Source organism: Fundulus heteroclitus, chromosome 1, assembly GCF_011125445.2.
Source record: "Fundulus heteroclitus isolate FHET01 chromosome 1, MU-UCD_Fhet_4.1, whole genome shotgun sequence".
Lineage (NCBI taxonomy): Eukaryota > Metazoa > Chordata > Actinopteri > Cyprinodontiformes > Fundulidae > Fundulus > Fundulus heteroclitus.
This window is the reverse complement of record NC_046361.1, coordinates 19,536,426-19,555,666: the sequence shown is the minus strand read 5'-3', so window position 1 is coordinate 19,555,666 and position 19,241 is coordinate 19,536,426. Positions and strand designations below refer to the sequence as shown.

The 19,241-nt window shown below is 39.4% G+C and overlaps 1 protein-coding gene across 1 annotated transcript; it reads right to left on the bottom strand.

Annotated features, from left to right (window-relative positions):
• Positions 1–6,953: 6,953 nt before the first annotated feature.
• On the bottom strand, positions 6,954–18,303 carry troap (trophinin associated protein). The gene is made up of 14 exons (XM_021320525.2): positions 18,219–18,303; positions 17,703–17,772; positions 15,052–15,283; positions 14,483–14,960; positions 14,200–14,261; positions 13,965–14,016; positions 11,268–11,404; positions 11,101–11,155; positions 10,944–10,990; positions 10,783–10,851; positions 9,593–9,697; positions 9,217–9,502; positions 8,933–9,135; positions 6,954–7,250 (listed from the first exon to the last, which is right to left on the bottom strand). Exons 2-14 carry the CDS (start codon positions 17,762–17,764, stop codon positions 7,155–7,157), a joined length of 1,884 nt encoding a protein of 627 aa, XP_021176200.2. The 5' UTR covers positions 17,765–17,772; positions 18,219–18,303; the 3' UTR covers positions 6,954–7,154.
• Between the last annotated feature and the right edge of the window lie 938 nt (positions 18,304–19,241).

Here is a 19,241-nt window from a genome sequence, read left to right as displayed (position 1 = left end):
CATTTGATAAGTACTATTTTGCTTACAGGGATGGATTTTCACCAAACATCTCATGTTCAGTGTTAAAGAAATGCGAATGTAATCATTTTCTTTTTATTAAGGAATGTTCTACTGTTTTAACTTCACACAGGAAGAAACAGATGTTTCTCCCAGACAAGGAATGTCTTGCTGTATATGTTAATCCTACACCTCTTTGTATGCCAACCCCATGTTGTAAACCCCCCCCCCTTCCTTTTCTTTTGTTTCTTAACCCCCATGTTGTGAACCCCTGACTCCTCCTGCCACTTCTTTGATGTCTGATAATAAAGGCAAAGAGACAGAGGTAACCAGCGCAGATGGAGCCGAGACTGTGATGGAACAAGCCTCACTTTTCTGGCCCTTCTGCCCTCTTTCTGAGTCTAAACTTGTGTTTGTGTTGGTTTTCTTTCCAGAATAAAGGGGTTATTAAACTTAACTCTATCATTCAGTGTTGTCATTTGGCACCTTATGATCTGGCTACTTGCCTTGTAGATGTCATAGGGTCATTATGTCAACTCAACCAGAATTTGGCAGCTAAAACTTTAGATTTTGTTAGTTTAAAGAACTAAAGTTATTACCCCGGCGCTGTACTATGGCTGTCGACGATGATGTGCTGCCTTGGCCAAGAAGCAGAGGTGCGATTGAAAGTGAGAGAATGATAAATCCCTCAATAGACCTCTGAAGATAAAATGTCCCCCCTCACTTGTGAGATGATGGTTACGCTCTTGCATCTGTGTCCTCTGCACTCCTCCTCACTTTGTGTTTTGCCGTCTGAAGAATGATCTCTGCAGCAGAGAGCTTCTCCCCAGTAAACAGCGTCCCGATCAACATCTTTTAGTAGCGATACATGTTGCAAAGTGCTTTATAACAACAAAAAGAAGTAAGTTTAAGTAATTTCCCCCTGGGATCATTAAAGTATGTCTGAGTCTGAAAAGAAACAAATACAGCAACTATTTGTTCTGTCAACCACATGCTTTCCTTTTTTATTCTGTGCGTCTGCCCTGCAGTGGAAGCAGTCACACAAGAACAAACAGGTCCCCCATCCCCGCAAGGCTAAACTGACTTTCACACTAGCGACCCGTGTGTGTGAAAGATCCCTGTAACACACCCCACCCAAGCTCTAGACTGGATGCTGTTTCGAGGATAAACACACAACGGTTTTAAACTGCTTACATTTTTCACTCTGATCTCAGTTGCTTTTAAAGAGCTCTGTGTGTCTCTGCATCAATTTTCTCCTCCCTGACCCTGCGAGCTATACCTGCAAGAGTGTTGGCTTCAGATGGGACACTTAAGCAAGGCAGGTATTGGGGTAGAGGCCTTACTAAAGTGCAGTCCATCTCTTGTATGTTGGACAAAGCTTATTCAGCTTACTTTAGTCACTTCCGGCTGCGCTCTAGGGCAGCGGCTAGGCGTACAGCTCCGACTCATTTCAATTGTTTACTTTTTATTAATTTCAATTGTTTACTTTTTAATTACAAGCTGTATGCAACAGAATTTCGTTCTGTATGCACTCTGTACATACAAAATGACAAATAAAGATGTCTAAGTCTAAAAACACAAATCACCAACTACATAAATTTGCTGGAGCGTAATGTGATCGCATAATGATGCGCTCATATCTGTGGGCCTAGATCCGGCCCTGGTTTAATGTTGCAATGACAATATTTTCCACCATCAGCAATGCCCAACTACTTTTCTTGATCTTCACCATGTTGGTCACCAAAGTTCTGTCAGTATTTGGCGTCAAGGTCCATCCAGCTGGCCAAAAATATAGTTTTCACGCAGAGTGTTAACGGATACATAATGGTACAAGTTTTATAGGATTATCTCACTGTTGAAAATATTTTCTATAAGGTTGTCGTTGGACATGCTCGTAGTCTGCTGCGGTTTTTAACACAAAAACCTTGAGTTTAACAGATGAATCGGCAATAAGACCCGATTCTGAAGCTGAAATATAACAAAAACTGCATCAACGCAGTGGTTTTCATTAGCCGTATTGAATTTAATTAAATATGTCAGGATAAAAAAACAACAAAACAAGGCAAAGTACAAAGGTTTTCAAAGTAACTCTAGACAGTTGCTTTGTGTGATGTCACCAGAAGCACGTGGAGCCTTGCCTGGATGTAAATGCTGTTGATTAAATAAAGATTTAAAATAAAATAGTTTACTGAAGAGAACAAACTGACCATGAAATACAACTGAGAAAAATGTAAAGTAAGTTTGATTTATTATAAAGAGAAGTTTGACAGGTAAGTTTAAAAGCATACAGTTGATTTAGGATGGAGAAGACCTTGTGGGAGTGGGTCTAGATAGAGTTATGAAGTTATTTTCCAGGGCGGTGCATTTGCAGACCTGCACTGGGACAGATAAGCCAAACTGTAACAATTCAATGAAGTCATCTAAACAAGTTAAAACATTTCCCCCCCTGGAGGAAGACACCAGTAATGAATGGCTGGACTAAACCCCTGCAGACAAAGAAGAATGTCTGGAGTTGGGTTTCTAACCTTGATGGTCTGCAAACGTCGCTGTTTAGATTAAATGAGGAGAAACCAGAACAGCGTGAAGGGCAGATGTGCTGCTTCAGCCGAGGCTGATGGGTTCAGATGCTAGATTGTCGATTGCACGCCTCTGCGCGTTAATCCTTTACCCAGATAGGCTGCTGCTTTGCAAATTTCCCCCACTTTTACTAAATAAAACTATACAATCTCTCAGATGCTGTCCTACCTCTGCTGTTACACCTGCAAATGTACGATGTTAAAGTTCAAAAACATTTCGTTACATCCGGATTTAAATGTAAAACAAAATCTATTAGGCTCACTTACGACTTTCTTTGGCTCACTCGTGGATTCTGTGAGTTTAAACTCCAGCCAATAGAGTACCAGCTGTGTAGCTACGTCACCACCTTCACGTCGTTTGGCTTTACGGCAAGACCTTTTGCCATTTAATAGTGGTCCCAAGTCAATTACCACTAATAAAAAGAAAAAAAGTTTCTTCTCTGGTCATATTATATTATTTTTTTCCATTTAGATATATTTGCCTTTAAATCTACCAACCTAATCTAAAATGTTACCCATCCATCCATCCATTCATCCATTCATCCATTCATCCATCCATCCATCCATCCATCCATCCATCAGAGCTTATCCAAGATGGAGTTGTGGAGGTAATAACTAGCAGTTCATCTGTGTCTGTTTGTGCTTTTAAGTACTACTAAAGTGATTTAAAATAAATACCTTCTTGAGGTAATAATTAAATATTCTCTTTAAAAAAAAACAAGTGACTTTCTAGTATGAGTGTGGTGAAATAATTAAAGATGTGTATAGTCTTTCCACTCAACAAACCAATAAGTCAGTTCATATCTAAGCATTCACTGCGAGACCAAACAGTGATGTGGTCCAATGTTCTCATAATTAATTTAAATATTTTTCTTTTTAGCTGCTGATAGGTCTTACTGTCTACCAGGTTGGATTATATTTTAAATATAGTTAAAATAAATTGACAAAAGCACTTGACTAAAACCAAAATATAAAATAAGAGAAGCAATATATAGCAAACATGACAATGAGTTTAATACCATAAATGGTTTAAAGCTAAACTGATATTAAAAGCAAGTATTTAAAATGAAGGAGCTAAGGGAGTCTTTTCCAACTGTAAGGACCCATTGACACTCCTATTGACATCCTTACTTTTTTTTTTTACTCCTCCCTGCCCTTTAAACCATTGGTGTCCAAACTATTTGCCGTGTAGGCCCAAACTGAGGGCCACAAATTTATTTTTCTTTTTTAATTTAACACATTTCCTTTTTGCAAAATGGTTCCCTTTTACCTGTAAAAATATAAACAAAGTAAAATATTTCAATAAAATAATAAAGCAGAAAAGAGAGCTGTAAATCGTTGTAGATCTGAGACATCTCCCAGGTTTGCCTTGTTCAAAAGAAAAAAAAGGGGGGGGGGGGGAAACTGCAAATAATGTTTTGAATTTCTGTTATCTTATTTCTGTTATCTTTGTCTTGGATTTTTTGTGTTTATTCTCAACTTCAAAAACAGAAAACGGGTCGCTCTTTCTTTAGAAACACTTGCTTTATTCAGTCGGGTTTACTAAACGGGTCCACCAAAGTCTCTCTTGAGTGAACATCAGTGAAAGTTTGTGCTCCTACTTACAATGAAATTTAATTAAAAGCAAAAAAATAAATAAAAAATAAATAAATAAATAAATAAAAAAAAACTGGTTGATAAAAGAATATTTCTTCCATTTCTAGAAGACTTTATATTTTCTTTTAAATTAATCACATCAGTGCAGAATTCACTGCAAGACATTTTTTAACTGCATCATCCTTCAACCTTGAGCCGGAAAGCCAAATTGTACCATTTTTGTATTGCAGTCAACGGCCACACAACATCCCCTCAAGGGCAACAAATGGCCCCCAGGCTGCACTTTGGACACCCCTTCTGTAAACCACTAGGTGCTTGAGGCAAATGGCTGCTCTGGGCTATAGACTCGCTTCATACTCGAGGGCAGAGGTGTCAAGTAACGAAGCACAAATACTTCGTTACTGTACTTAAGTACACTTTTTAGGTATCAATACTTTACTCCATTACTTATTTTTCTTCCTACTTCTTACTTCTACTCATTACATTTTCACACAAGTATCTGTACTTTCTATTCCTTACATTTTTAAAACAAACGTTACTCGTTACTCTTGGCTTCAGTTTAAAATTTATAAATATTTATTTCACGTAATGTGCGCCATCCAATGCAGATCATTGGCGCCATCCACACCCAGTGAGAACTAGTGTAATTGGATGAGTCATATAACGCAAACACTCATTGGTTATATAGCTATACTATTTTCTTTCTCTCTCTCTCTCCAAAGGGTATAGTTTACATCAGGTATTTGATGGAACTCACACATTTATGTTCTGGCAGTTCTGCAGGCTTGAATACTACCTCTGTTTGGAATTGAATTCCAATAAAGTTTGAGAGAGAACATGCTCCTTGAGTGACTTTGTCTTTGACTAATGGGTTAATGATTATGTTGTGTCTTGGGCCACATGTAGAACTAATCAGTGTTTAAATTAAGCTTTCAATTCATATAGTGGCATTTTTTTAAAGGTTACTTTATACTTTTATACTTTAAGTAGTTTTTGGAGCACATACTTTTTCACTTTTACTTGAGTAAAGAGGTCAAGTTGATACTTCAACTTTTACCAGAGTGTTTTTAAACTGCAGTATTTATACTTCTACTTAAGTAACAAATGTGTGTACTTTTGACACCACTGCTCGAGGGGAGGGGTCTCTCTCCATGCACCGTCATCATGTCATCGATTACTGTTATAAGGTCAACGTATTTATTTCCAATAATTAAATGTTTTTTTTTGTTCAAGGGGGAAAAAATTATAGCTACATCATTAACACAGTTGAATCATTTCTTTTCTCTATTATAACCATAAATCAAACAACTCATGAGTTTATAAACACGTCACCAAAGATGTTTTATTTGCATTTGACCAATGTGGCTGTCCATCAGGGTTCACCTCATTTAGCTGCAGGACATCACCCACCTGACCTGTAAGATATGTCGTCACGTGGTCAAACATGACGCTGCCACCTGCTCCAGAAAAAGGCTTGAACCCTGTCTGCCCCTGAGACAATCTGAGGAATGCAAGACAATATGCCATATCATGTTATCATCTTCTGACTTTGTAAGAGCAGGAAGAGAAATTCACCGATCCTTATGGTCACCTCTGACTCTGGTTTGTTAGTCTTGGCCAGTGAATTCTATTTAAAATGCAAAAACATCCCCTATGTGTATTAATACATTGAGTATTTTTTAAACATCACTCTCTGCATCAAATACTCTCATCTAGAATACTGCAAAAAAAAAAAAAAAGGTGTTTATTGGTTCAAAATGTCAGTATAGAGCCTGATCACAAGAAATGTCCTTGCAAGTCAGGTTATGACAAACCAGTCCAAATCATATCCGGACATATCTAATTCAATCAACCAAATAATAGCAATTCATATTAAACTGCAAAAATTCCAGTTCTATTTACAAAGAATCCGGCTTCGAATGCCAATTGTCAGCCAGTAACAGCGGAGAGGAACAACTCCCTTATAACAGGAAGGAACCTCCAACAGAACCAGGATTAGAGTGCCTCTGGTCCACGAACACTCTCCACGTTAAAGAAAAACGAAATAAACAAAAGTTGTTGGCAGTAGTATCTTGGTCTGTGGCTTCATCTAGGAGGGAAACCCAGCTAAACAGATAAGTGCTGAGCCATTGGTGCATGGGATGAAAACGAAGGTCCATTTGGTATAAGACATGCATTCATTTCAACTCTGAAATGTATTCCCTTATACGCTAAAAAATCTTCAATATGCCCAATGAAGTTTTTTTTAACAGGTTAAGTTGGTAGCGTTAGTTCCTCATGGGTTAAAAACCAAACAGAGAAAAAAAAAAACCCACTTCTCCCATTTTATCAGTTTCTTACCCTTTTCTATATAAAGTATTTTTAGCTAGAGTGACTGACCCAGCAGAGAATAATGAGTGTCCCCATCCTTAGTGCATAACCTGGCCTCTGAATGTCATCAGTGACCCCTCACACCTTTGAACCGCTTCCATCATGCAAACTTCACCCGGAAACCTCAAAAGCAGAACTGGGAAAGTGCTGGACACCTTTCTGCTGTTAAAATCCTGAACATCTTAGATTTTAAGTACCTTAAACTGCTTTGATATTTTTTTGTTTTTTATCCATCTGATAGATTTCCCACTGATCTGTCGAAGATGCCAGAGAAAAGCAGACTACCTTACTTCTATGCCTTTTGTTATCGAAAGAAAAGAGGATAATCTGACTGGATTCCCACCAGTTAGTGGCATAGGTTTTCTCACATTATATTTTTAGCAAACTGTTGCAGAAATATAGATCACACATGCCTCAAGTGTAACAAAGTTTTATTATTCTGTAAAGTCTGTACATCATTTTAATCCCCACAAGGTTTATTAATAGCAAAAGCCTGTCATTCTGATATATCAAAACATATCTTGATTAATACAACAGTTTTAAAAAAATACTGATGGAAGAGTCTTCTGTGACTTCAAACTAACTCGCAGTAGAAGTGTTGCTGCCGTTGGCTTTTCATAGTGTTCTCGCTGAGCAAATCATCTCCTCTGGTGTGAAGAGGTGAACAGATGAAGGACCAGAAAGGAGCTCAAAGCCAATCGGGACAAATCTCTGGAAAACAAACAGGAAACAGGTTTATATTAATGTTGTTTACACACAGAAAATATGGATGTTTCTGTTCCATTTTAGCTGGAGTTTAATAACTTGTTTGAGGGTTGCTTCGCTGCAAGGTTTATCAAATTACATGAGGACAATTTCATTTCGTAGAAATTCAAGTATGCAGTTCTGGTAATCACAGTTTAACCATGTGTGTCTTAATTTAAACATAAACTGAAGTTTCAAACAGCAGAATTATGGTAAATTTATGCAGAATCAGTTTTTGTCCTCCAACAATTTCATATAAATACAGAAAATGTCAATTTTATCAAGACCTGGGTCTGGACATAAGCTACTGAATTAGTTGAAAGTTATAAAGTGTATAGTTGGATCCAACAGGGAGGTAATAAAGAAGTTATAATCAGCCAAATCCAGATAAATGAAAATTAAAATTTTACCCCCAAAGAAACTTTTCTAAAAGGAATCTAACCTTTTGGTTGATAGCAAATGTGCTGCTTACACTTAAATTCAAAAGGACATTTATAGCTCCTGAAAAAAACGGCAAATAAAAACTTGCTTGGCTTTGGGTTTCTTTTGGTAAAGAAGATTCAGTCTGGACCCTCAGGGGTGTTAACACCGATCATTTCTCAGAAGATCTGACTGTTGCGTGCCATCGTTTAACAATAGACACGATTTTCTAGCCCTTCAGGTTTGCTGATGGAGTGGCTTAAAAACAGAAAGTCTGTTTGACAACTGGACACCACCAGTGCTGTTCCTCGTCCCTGATCCAGTTTGTGGTGTTCATGGACAGGACCTAATTATGTCCATGAACATGCGGAGGCGTGGAAAGGATGATGCTCCACGCAGCGTAGTCAGGCCACGCCCCTCAGGTTCACTGGAGCGGCTCGCAGCAGGGTGTGAACTGGCTGAAATGAGAGTGAGCTGCTCCAAGGTGGAGCCGTGGTTCCCTGTGCTGCAGAAAAAGTAAAGCAGCTTCCTGGTTGAAGGTGAAGACGGAGGTGAGCACAGGCAGGTTTTCCCCCAGTGAGAGTTTCCTGTCCATTCTTGGCTAACTTAAAGTATAAATGCCCTAAATTCTCTATGGATTTACAACAGATATTTATATTGAGGTCTGGCTTTAAACAGAACACCTGGATAAACCACAGGCAGCAACGCCGTAATGAAGTGAAGAACTAAGGAAAGCCAGATGACTGAAAAGATGGACATACGGGTTGGACGGATGCAAAACGGCACAATGGATGGACATAGAGCTGGAAAGTGACGGCCGGATGGAAGTAAAAACAGACGGACAAGAGTAAAGGTAAATGGGTGATTTCATATCCATTGTGCCTCAAAGCATGTGGCACTCCATTCCAGAGGACAGACTCATTTAAATACAGTTGAGTACTTTAAAAGTTTATACACCCAGAGTATTTTCTTTCTAAAAAAGGTCAACTATTAATTCATTTCTTCCTCTTATTACTATTATTTTATTTTTTGTAGTAACATCTGTTATTATCACACTTTGTTCCTGGATGTTTTTGTATCACATTTATCTGGCGGAGCTCAAAAGGTTTTCATATACTGATGTTATTACAACCGCAGGAGACTTTACCGAAAAGCCAGAAAGCAATTTAGACAACAACCCGACACAGTCTGATCAGACCAAACACTCATCCATTCAGTCATATATTCACCGTGGAGTCCTCAAAGTGCAAAACGGAGGCCACCGGGTCTCTACAGCGCGGCTGACGCGGCGCAGACCCGGAGTCTGCGGGGACGGACACGGAGGTGTAGCTCGCCACCTCCTCTTCTATCAGCAGCTCCTCCAGAGGGGGAAGACGCTTCCGTAACATGGCCGCCACAGGGTTCAAGGAGCAAGGCTTCCGAGTGATGACGTCTATCACAGAGGGGGAAAAAAAAAGTGTTATAATTCATGCTACCTCCTGTTATTGTGAGAGGAGTTAAGGGTCGGTGGTACCTTTGTGCAGCTGCTGAACGGCAGGGTGGATGTGATGAGCCGGCTCTGACGGACCGCCGTGTGCAGTTGCAAACTTGTTCTGTTCTGATGAAACTGGATCCTGCTGGTCTGAGCCTTCCTGGGTCTCAAACCGAGGGGCTCTGATCAACTTTTTTCCAGTGGAGAAAAAGATGACGGACTCCCTTGGTGGTGCCTGGAGGAAAGCCTTGTGCTCCTCATCCTCATCATCATCATCATCAGTGTCACTCTCACACCTCTCTGACTTCACCTCACTGGGAGGTTTATCCTGAAGACGGCAAAACAAGAACAAAGCAATCAAAACCTTCAATTCGAAACCCACAAAATGTCCCCTTTGAATGTGAGCTGAACTTCATACAGAGGAGGCTGGAACTGGGGTCTGCTCTGTTATCCTGGGATTTTTAGCCGTCTCAGCGGTGCCCTGTTCATCTTCTGGATCATCAAACAACCTCTGGACAACCCCCTGCTGACAAACACAGTCAGATGAACTCAGAGTCTAATGTACAATGCGCTTATTTCTGATTTAAAAGAAAGCCCATCAACATTAATACAAAATCTACAGCTCAATGTTTCTATAGGATCAAACGCTAGAATAAAACATCTCTAAACTTATACACACACACACAAACATTCAGGCTATCAAAAGTTTGACAGCCGATATATGAAAGCATTTGTTTGCATAATTGACTTAGAGAAATTACATAAAACTCTGCAGGAGCACAAACCCAAGTGTTTCTAGACCACAAATTCAAGGATAAAGTTGCACACCAGAGCCTGAAACAAAGGGAACAATGATATTTCGCCAAGTGACTGTCAACACTCTGTATCTGGATTGTGCTAAAATTCCGAACTTAATACAAATTAAACTACTGAGATTTATTAAAGGGAGATAAATCACCAATACGGGTCCTCACAAAAGAGTGCAGCCCATAAGAAAACGTGTAGTCCACCACCAAACTACAGACTACACATCCACAGCATGGTTCAGGTCTAAGTCGTCAAAAGCGGGAGCTCCACTCATGAATGCGTTCGTGCACAGCACTGAACTCAAAGCAGGAAACATCGTTTTGTAATCCAAATCTGCTTCGGTCTTCAACATCTTCCTCCCTCACCTGTCTGATGTGGTCCTTACCCTTCATGATGATGTTATTACACTGATGTTACCCCCACTAAGTCATCAAACAACTGCATGCCACCCTTCTCAGATCATTTTGTAAATTTTTTTTTTTTAAAGTCACTTTCCTTTCACAATCATTCCCTTCTTCCTGTCAAATAAAATCCCAATGAAATTGAATAAATTTTGTGATCAGAAAAAGGTTGAAGGGGTATGATTAGAAGCAAGGTGATTCGTGTCGTTTTGTCCAACCACAACATGAGGGCGACTTAACGCAATTTGACTTTCTGCTGAAAAAGGTAACTATTGATGGTGATCTAGTCTAATATGGCTTCGTCTTTTAAGGGTTGCTTCTTAGTTTATTGCGTTTATAATCCTTTACTTTTGCATCAACCTAAATTGAAACAGAGTCAATGAATTGGACTGTGCCTTACCACCTGACTGTGAATATTGCTTTTGTAGCTTTTTTGTCCAAGGGTGTCGTATGGCGACGGATGGCACTTCTGAAAAACAGAAGCAGGAGCCAGGTGAGACAGAGCTGCATTAAACGTGAGGTTTTAAACAGGGTGAAACCATAAAACATGCGTGTACGCACCATAGCAGACATGGGGTGATGTCCGATGTTGTGCACCCTCTGTGCCGCTGCTCAGCAGGGAAAAAGAAAACAAAAAAAGAGCCACGTCATTTCAGGCTGAAGAGGACAAACATAAGGTTGCATTCCTTTATTTGAAGATAGCAACACTGCATCTCACCCCCTGAACGACTGGTCGATTTAGAACAACTTTTCTTAACAGGCACTCTCTGAGCCTAAAAATGGGAGGAGACAATAAATGGAATAGCAGAATTGAATAGATCAGCAGCTAAAACCCAACAGGAATGAGGGTGAGCAGCGGTGACATGAGGACTATCGTGTTCATACACTCCATATCGAGGTGTTTCTGCCAGGTGGACACACTGAATTTCTCTGCATGGCTCCCACAGCCGTCACGCCTTTGTTCTGTAAGATACTCTGTAGAGCGCTGGGGTCTGGCGAGAACGGCACCGACCGCATTGGTCCTGTGAAAAACAACAAAATGCTTACTCAGCTGGAAGCCCGCCGTCGTAAAGCAGTTCGCACCTCGATAAAAGCCACAAATTTTAGTACATTTTATTGGGATTTTACATGATAGACTGACAAGTGAAGCAGAGGGGAAATGAGAAATGGTTTTCTAGCTGTTTTTTGTAAATACAAATCTAAAAAGTTTGGTCATAATGCACTTCATCCTCCTGAGTCATTTTTGCCCATTCTTCTTTGCAATCATATTGGACTAAGAGGTCGTGTAAACATCATATCACATATCGTGCAACAGATTCTTAAATGGATATCAATCTGGACCATCTTTGACTGGGCCGTTATAAACATGAGTGTTATTTGAGGTAAACTATTCCATTGTAGCTCTGGGTTGCATGTATAGGATTGCTGTCCTCTTCAAACCATAACCCTCCCACCCAGGTTTTCTGACAGGATTGCTCTCTACTGCTTCCATTTCAGCCCCAATTCTAACTAGATTCTCACTCACTGAAATAGAAAAAAATAAAAAGTTAATTATATATTTGGATACACTGAAGTTTGTGATTTGATGAAATGTGCAGTCGGGTAGAAAAAGCCAACTGCATTTATTCAAACTGAATTTCTCTGATTTACACGCCAACAAATCTATTCGTCTAAAATAGAAATGTTCTGCAGATAAACATCTTGCGATTTGAGCGTTTGAAATCTAAGATTTATTTTCAAAGATGGCACCCAGTTAGAGCTTACTTTTAGCTACCAAGCTCCTTTTCTTAACCATTGGCTTAGTCGAGGTACAATCATGGTCAAAACAAGAAACAAAAATATTCTAGTCTCTTAAAATCTGGAGAACCTGAAGTTCACCACACACCCACAAAACCCAAGAATTTAAAAAGGAGGATTTATTTTTTATTTTATTTTTTACAACTAAAGCATGACTAAAGGTTAATGAAGAACCACTGAGCTCTGGTGACCAACCCAACTAGCTTTGAGCACGGTTTGTAAAAGGATAGATTTTAAAAGCTTATTAGTCTACAAGGCCCAGAGTTTGTTTGTTTATTTTTTTAGTTGTTTTCAGCATAGAGCGACTTCAGTTCAATAAAGACCTGGCAACTCGGTATTAACAAGACCAGAACTGGAGGCTGCAGAACTTACTTGGTGAAAATGCAAAACATTTCCTCCTCTAAATCAGGAATGAAAACTATTTTATCTTTTTGTTTGAAAGTTGCAATTTAGCGCCTCTTTTTGTGTTTTATTCTGCACTTACATATGCATCTGAATAAATTACAGCACTATCAAAAACCTATTCTATTTCACTTATTGAATGTAGAAAGTGAAATTCATTTTATTGATTATTTCCAGATACAGCAAGCACTTATTTCTGACAATGTTGATGAATATAGAAAGGGATTAGCTTTTGGCTCTACTGAGGTCTTAAGGAAGCCCAGATTGGTTCAGGTGAGTTTGCTGACCTGGAAACTATCAGTCAGACCTGGCAACGCTGAGTGTAAGGCTGTGTTCATTCAATTAACTCAAACAAGTCAAGCACACGTACTGTGATAAACATAAGCACTGATGTCAGCCTGAAAACTGACAAGTAAACATTTATGCTAGGAGAGGTAACTACAGCAGCTAGAAAACACACAGACCTCTGCTTCTAGCTGCCACAGCTAATCCTCCCAGCATGGATATTTACTTCAGTGCTCACATTTCCAACAGAAATTAATGGCGCCGCTTTCTGCTCGCTCTCGTTTGCTCCGTCGTCACGTATTGTATTTGTTTGTGTCATGGTTGAGTTCTGGTTTGACTTCATTTTTCTGTTATTTTCATTTTTCATCTCATGTGGGTTTGGTTTGACTTTATTTATTGTTAGTTTTCATTGTCATCAGTTATTTTCTGTCATCTTCACTTCACCTCCTCTGCAGTTAGTCACACCTGCCAGCCACTAATTAGCCAGACTCACTTCACCTGCCAGCCTCCCTACTTAAGTCTCACTCTGCTGTCACTCCTTTGCCGGTCCGTCATCATTCCACACCTCTCCATGCCAGTCCCCGGTTTTGCCTCGGAAGATTTGTTTTTCTTGTTTAAAGTTCTGCTAACCTGACTAGCCGCCCTGGAGAAGCTCAGCTCTGTGCCCTGGTGTCTCCAACGAACTGCTAACCTGTTGTGGCTACGGGGCCTGCTAGCCGAGCAGTACCGAGCATTCCCGGCCGGCTGGGTAGTCGTGACTCTCTTTCACTCCGGCCCGTCAGCTCCTGCCATCACCTTCACTCCGCTTCTGTGCTACCTGCTCCTCTGGCCTCATCAAACCTCCATCCATCAAACTTTCAATAAAGACTCTCAATTTTAGTCCTATGTGTGTGGTTCTGAGTTCATCCGTAGACAAATCGTGACAGTTTAGAAGTTAGTCTTAATATCCTTGCCGCACCAGCAACGGTGAGCCCTGAGCAGCACAGCCGGCACGTCTCTGCAGACCACTAATGTCTGACTCGGTGACACGCTCCTCTCTAGCTGTAATGAAATCATTAAAAAAATAAACCATTGTTTATAAGTTTGAAACGTGCTGACCTGTGATGGGGCTATCTTTTTGTTGACTCTTCATAATCAACACTCGCTGAGGCTGTAAAACAAGAGGATAAAAAAGTGCAGCACTTAAAATATCTGAGAACTAAAAACAGAAATCAGATAGGGGAGAAAAAAAATAAAAAATAAATCAAAGATGCAGTAAAAGCAATAATAAATGTCTGACATAAAAACCAGCTCACTGTAGTTTTAGTGTTTGGAGTAATTTTGGTTGACTTACGCCCTTATTCTTAAGGATACTCATTGAAGCTGCAGGGTCAGGTTGGAAGTTCTCACTTTTATCTAAAATAAAAGCAGTAATCTCACACAGTCAACATTTTAAATAACCAAATAAATAAAGTAATTTAAAAGATAAAAATCAGACCATAGATCTATAATAATGTTTTCCTTTTACTGACAGATGGTAAAGGGAAAAAAAATAATAATGGCATTTTCTGTATTACATCAACTGAAGTATAACAACAAAACAAAGTTAAAATATCAAAGCAGAACTTAAAACTCACCATTTAAAGGTTTTAAACGACTGGCCTGTGTGGTCAGTAGCGCAATCTGATCAGGAAGGGTCGTCTTGAGAGGATCTTTGCCACCAGGCAGGTCAGAACCGACCCTCGGATGAAGAGGAGTCCGGGCAGGAGGGATACTTACATTCTGCTTCACTTTGTTACCAGAAGTGAACAAAGGATCATACAAAGGGGCTGAAGTCTTTAATTTTGGGCTGGGCTTCCCTGAAAGATGAGCTGTATTTACTGCTGCCTTTTCGTTGGATTTACATAAACCTTTTACTGAACTGCAGCCGCTCTTCAAAACGTCTCGATGTTTATTGGGTATTGTTTTGGATGCACTGGGCTCAGGGTGGTTAGCACGAGTCCTTGACTGAGGGGCTGTTAAAGGTTCACGGTTTCCATCGACCCTCTTTGTGCTTTTTGGCTGCGAGAAGTTAAACGGCACAGGCCGTGTACATGACTTCTTTTTCGCTTTACCCTGCAGGAAAAGACAAAGCAATTACTGATAGTATAAGAATGATGACATTAAAGTAGGCATGTTGATCGGTATGAAGAAGGGAGAAACTTACAGCTAAAGGCTTCTCTTCCCACTTGGAATATGACTCCTTGAATTCAGAGGTGGACCGAAGATTAAGGGACTTTGCGAGTACAGGTAGGAAGCTCACACCTGGTTGCGAAGGCGGCTTTCGACGACTTTCTGTCGGATCTTTGTTCTCAACATCTTTGTTTGAAATGTGGAGCGAAGACATGACTTTGGAAAGTTTTGGCTCTGCTTGTTTTATGTTGTGCTCATTCTTCATTCTGTGTGACGAAACCGTTGTTAGTTGGAACCAAAACGTTAAGCTTTAAAAAATATTTTTTTTACAATAATAAATCAGAAACGTGTGGCATGCTTTTGTATTCAGCCACACTGAGTCAACACTTTGTAGACCCACCTTTGCCTGTAATAAAGCTGCAAGTCTATTTCTGGTACTTCTCTATCAGATCTTTACATTTAGAAGGTAATATTTTTGCCAAATCTTTGGCAAAAATATTTGAATATAGATAGTCTGAAAAGCAATCCTGAATCTTGCTGCGGTTTCTAAGTTCTCAGACTGGGCGACAAATTACTCTGCTTTGTTCTAGACTATTACATTGCGGTTCTAAGCATATGTTTAGGGTTGTTGTCTTGTAAGGTGAACTTTCACACCACTCGAAAGATTATTGTCATCTCCAACAGGTTCCCACACCCCCATGTCTGCCCGTCAGCTTTGCCCAGCCTCCCTGCTCCTGCTGAATAATTGCAGGAGAGTGATGCTGCTAACCACATGTTCCACAGCGGAAACGTGTTCAAGTGCCGTGCAGAGAAAATGAGACCAAAGCACCTTTCAAATGCTTGCTGTATCCCCTGCATGGGTTGTGCCCACATGTAAATAGGACATCTTCTAATTTTCCATCATTAAACATTTTTTTTTTTTTTTTAAATCACTCTTTGTGCACATTGCACAACTAACAGATATCCCAACTTGAGCTCCTCCAGATTTACCACGAGCCTCTTGGCTGCTTCTCTGATTAACTTTCTCTTTCCATAACCTATCATTTTAAAGGTAGACAGCTATGTTTTTCTAGGGTTTGCAGACCGTGTTAGGCGATCACCTAAATGTTTGGTCAAAAGGGAATTGGTGCACTGGATTTTTTAGGGCTAACTGAATATAAATGCAAGCCTCAGTTTTTTATTTGTAAAGAAAGTTATAACATTGTATAACTACCAAACTTCCCCAGTTTGAGAAAATAAAAGGTATTTCTATGCATCTTATTGCTTCTAATTTAAGATTACGCATTATTTTATGTTGGCCTATTACATAAAGTCACTATGAACTACACTGTCTGGGCCAAAAAAAAAAATAGATAAATAAAGTTTCCATCATGATTTAACTAAGCAAATAGGTACGAGCCTCCCATAGGATAATTACTGCATCCTGTGGTCGTGGAAAAGATGTTAGTCTGTTTAGGAAGGGTCAAATAATTGTCATGCATCAAGTAGAGAAATCGTTTAATTATTAAAAACTGGAAAGACAGTGGGGAACCATTGTCTTTGAGGAAGAAATGTGGTCGGAATAAAATCCTGAATGATCATGTTTGGTGATCACCTACATGGTGGGCCGAATCAAATGAAAGAAAAAAAAAAAAAACAGACATCCTAGAACTGTAGGGTGGCAGAAAGAAGGTCATATGGTGTGATGAATTCAGATTGATCCTGTTCCAGAGCGGTGGGCCCATCAGGGCAAGAAGAGAGGCAGGTGAAGTGATGCACCCATCATGCCTCGTGCCTACTGAACAAGCCTGTGGATGCAGTGCTGTGATCTGGGGTAACTGCAGTTGGTCAGGTCCAGGTTCAGCAACAGTATGTACTCAGAGAATGAGGTCCGCTGACTACCTGAATATACTGAATTACCAGATTATTCCATCAATGGATTTTGTTTTACTTTCCTAATGGCATGGCGATATTCCATGATGACAATGCCACAATTCATCTGGTTCAATTTGGTTAAGAGTGGTCCAGACAGCATGAAATATTCTCACACATGGATTAGCCGCCACAGAGTGCAGACCTTATCCCCATTGAGAATCTATGGGATGTTTTGAAGAAGGCTTTCTGCACTGGTCAGATCAAAATAAGGTCTTGCTGTAAAATTAACGCAACACTGGATGGAAATAAATCCTGTGACACTGCAGAAGCTCATCAAAACAACACCGCAGCAATAGCGTGCCGCAATAAGAATTAAAGGCAGTACAACGAATTATCAGAGTGTGACCTTTTTTTTAATTTAGTGGTGGTGACTTTTTGTCCAGCAATTTCATATTGTAGTTGTAATGTAACAATCTAATACCTTTGAAATGCACTGTAAATTTCCAGTAAGTCTTTACGTTACAGTTCAGTGTTAAAGACACTTTCCAGTGAATCAAAAAAAAAAATTTATTGAGAAAATACAACTGGATTAGGATTTTAAAATGAGCAAACATGGTTAACGGAGATTGGAAATAAAATTGCTTTTCTATACCAAATCAAACTACGATTTAAAGTAACTCTTACAATCTCCTCTCAGATTATTGCTAGCTTTCTGTTGCAGATAATTATGTGTGATGCATAATCATATGCATCACAAGAAGGCATATGTTTTTGATAAGGTGCAAACAAATGTTAAGCGGTAAAGAGTGAGTGATTCTACGTTTAACTCACCTTTGAATTTCACTGCGGATTTTAGTATGACTTTGCTGACGAAGGGCTGGAGAGGGTTTCATGATGCTGACTGCGGGAGAAAGAGAAAGTGATGATCCGAGCTACTAAAGAAGGTAAAGGGACAATAAAACAATTGAGCAGCAAAGCATAAATCAATAAACAGACCTATAAAACTAGTGTGTATAACATTAGCAACGCATAACGACAAGGAAATAACGAAATGCGCCCAAATTCTAATAATATCAATATACTTTAAATGTTTTCTATAAAGAAAAACAACATAACTGATCAGACAGTAAATAAAGCGAACAGACACGAAAGAAGTCACTTGAAGACCCAACCAAAACATTAGCAAAGAAGTTAGCATTAACGCACACGCCACGAATAACCGAAAGTTAATTGTCGCTCATTTCAGACGCTTTTAAAAGACATAAAAGCCTTTATAGCTCGGTTCAAAAACGAAATTAACTATTCCAAGCGCAGTTTGTTTCCTTGCTCAACTTTTTTTGGGTTTACCAGACGTTTGATGGTGATTTAAACCTCCCTCGATCAGTTCTTCTTGCCATTCAAAAGAGACCTGCCAACTTCCTGGAGTTTCAGCAGTTTTCAAAAATCGCGCTTCCCCATTGGGTACAAGCGCAACCCAAATCAGCCAATGACTGTCAGTGATTTGGCGACCGAGCAAATGGCAGCCAATCAGCATCGGATCTTGGCAAACAACTCCATGGTAACGACGCGAACGACGCTGTACCACGTGACTGGCTCATTTGCCGCGAGACTCCATCTCCCACCAACCTAAAGTCCCTTAAATGACATTTAAGGGACTTTACACCAACCCAGATAACTAGATAGACAGACACAATGTTTATTATTTTAAATAGGAAATATAAATTATGGAGGACCTCCATGTTATCACATTATAACATGACATATGACTTCTGTTATTCTGCGTTGTTTTAAAGAGACAACTTTTTATAGAAGTAAATTCTTGTTAGCATAAAGTTGAAAAAAAAGCAATAAACAATGCGAGCTTTGGAAATATTAGTTTGACATATTAACCGCTGAACACATCCAATAGTCATGTTCTTTTAATGTTATTTAGGAAGAAAATAAAAGTATTTATCTCAAGGGCTGACATGCCTAGAGACAGTGAGTCTGCTATTAGTATGATTATTATATATTAAGATAAAATAAATAAATACAATTTTAAGAAAAGGACAGGTAGAGAGGCAGAGTTAGGCAACAAACACAGGTCGATGTCCAGAATAGGAGAACCAACAAGGGCTGGACAATTAATCGCATTTGCAATATAATCTCAATTTTAATAAACACAATTACCAAATCGCGGAGGTCTGCAATTTTTGGCTATGTAACAGTTAATGGATGAGACACGAGCTTTACGTGTAGGTAATGTGTTTAAAGTGGGATTGCCTTCACATAGAAGTGAGATAATCTAGTTTTATTACATGTTTTGGGATTTAGATAATCATACTGTTTTAACCAGAAACGTTCAGGAATTTCACTGATTACTATTACTAT

What these genes read in the sequence shown, in the direction of transcription:
- troap (XM_021320525.2), bottom strand. Translation starts at nt 17,764, where the DNA reads ATGAAACCCTCTCCAGCCCTTCGTCAGCAAAGTCATACTAAAATCCGC. An exon ending in GGGAAGAGAAGCCTTTAGCT is followed by an intron (nt 14,961 to 15,051) that starts GTAAGTTTCTCC and finishes CTTTTCCTGCAG; the next exon opens with GGTAAAGCGAAAAAGAAGTC. An exon ending in GCAATATTCACAGTCAGGTG is followed by an intron (nt 9,698 to 10,782) that starts GTAAGGCACAGT and finishes GTTTGTCAGCAG; the next exon opens with GGGGTTGTCCAGAGGTTGTT.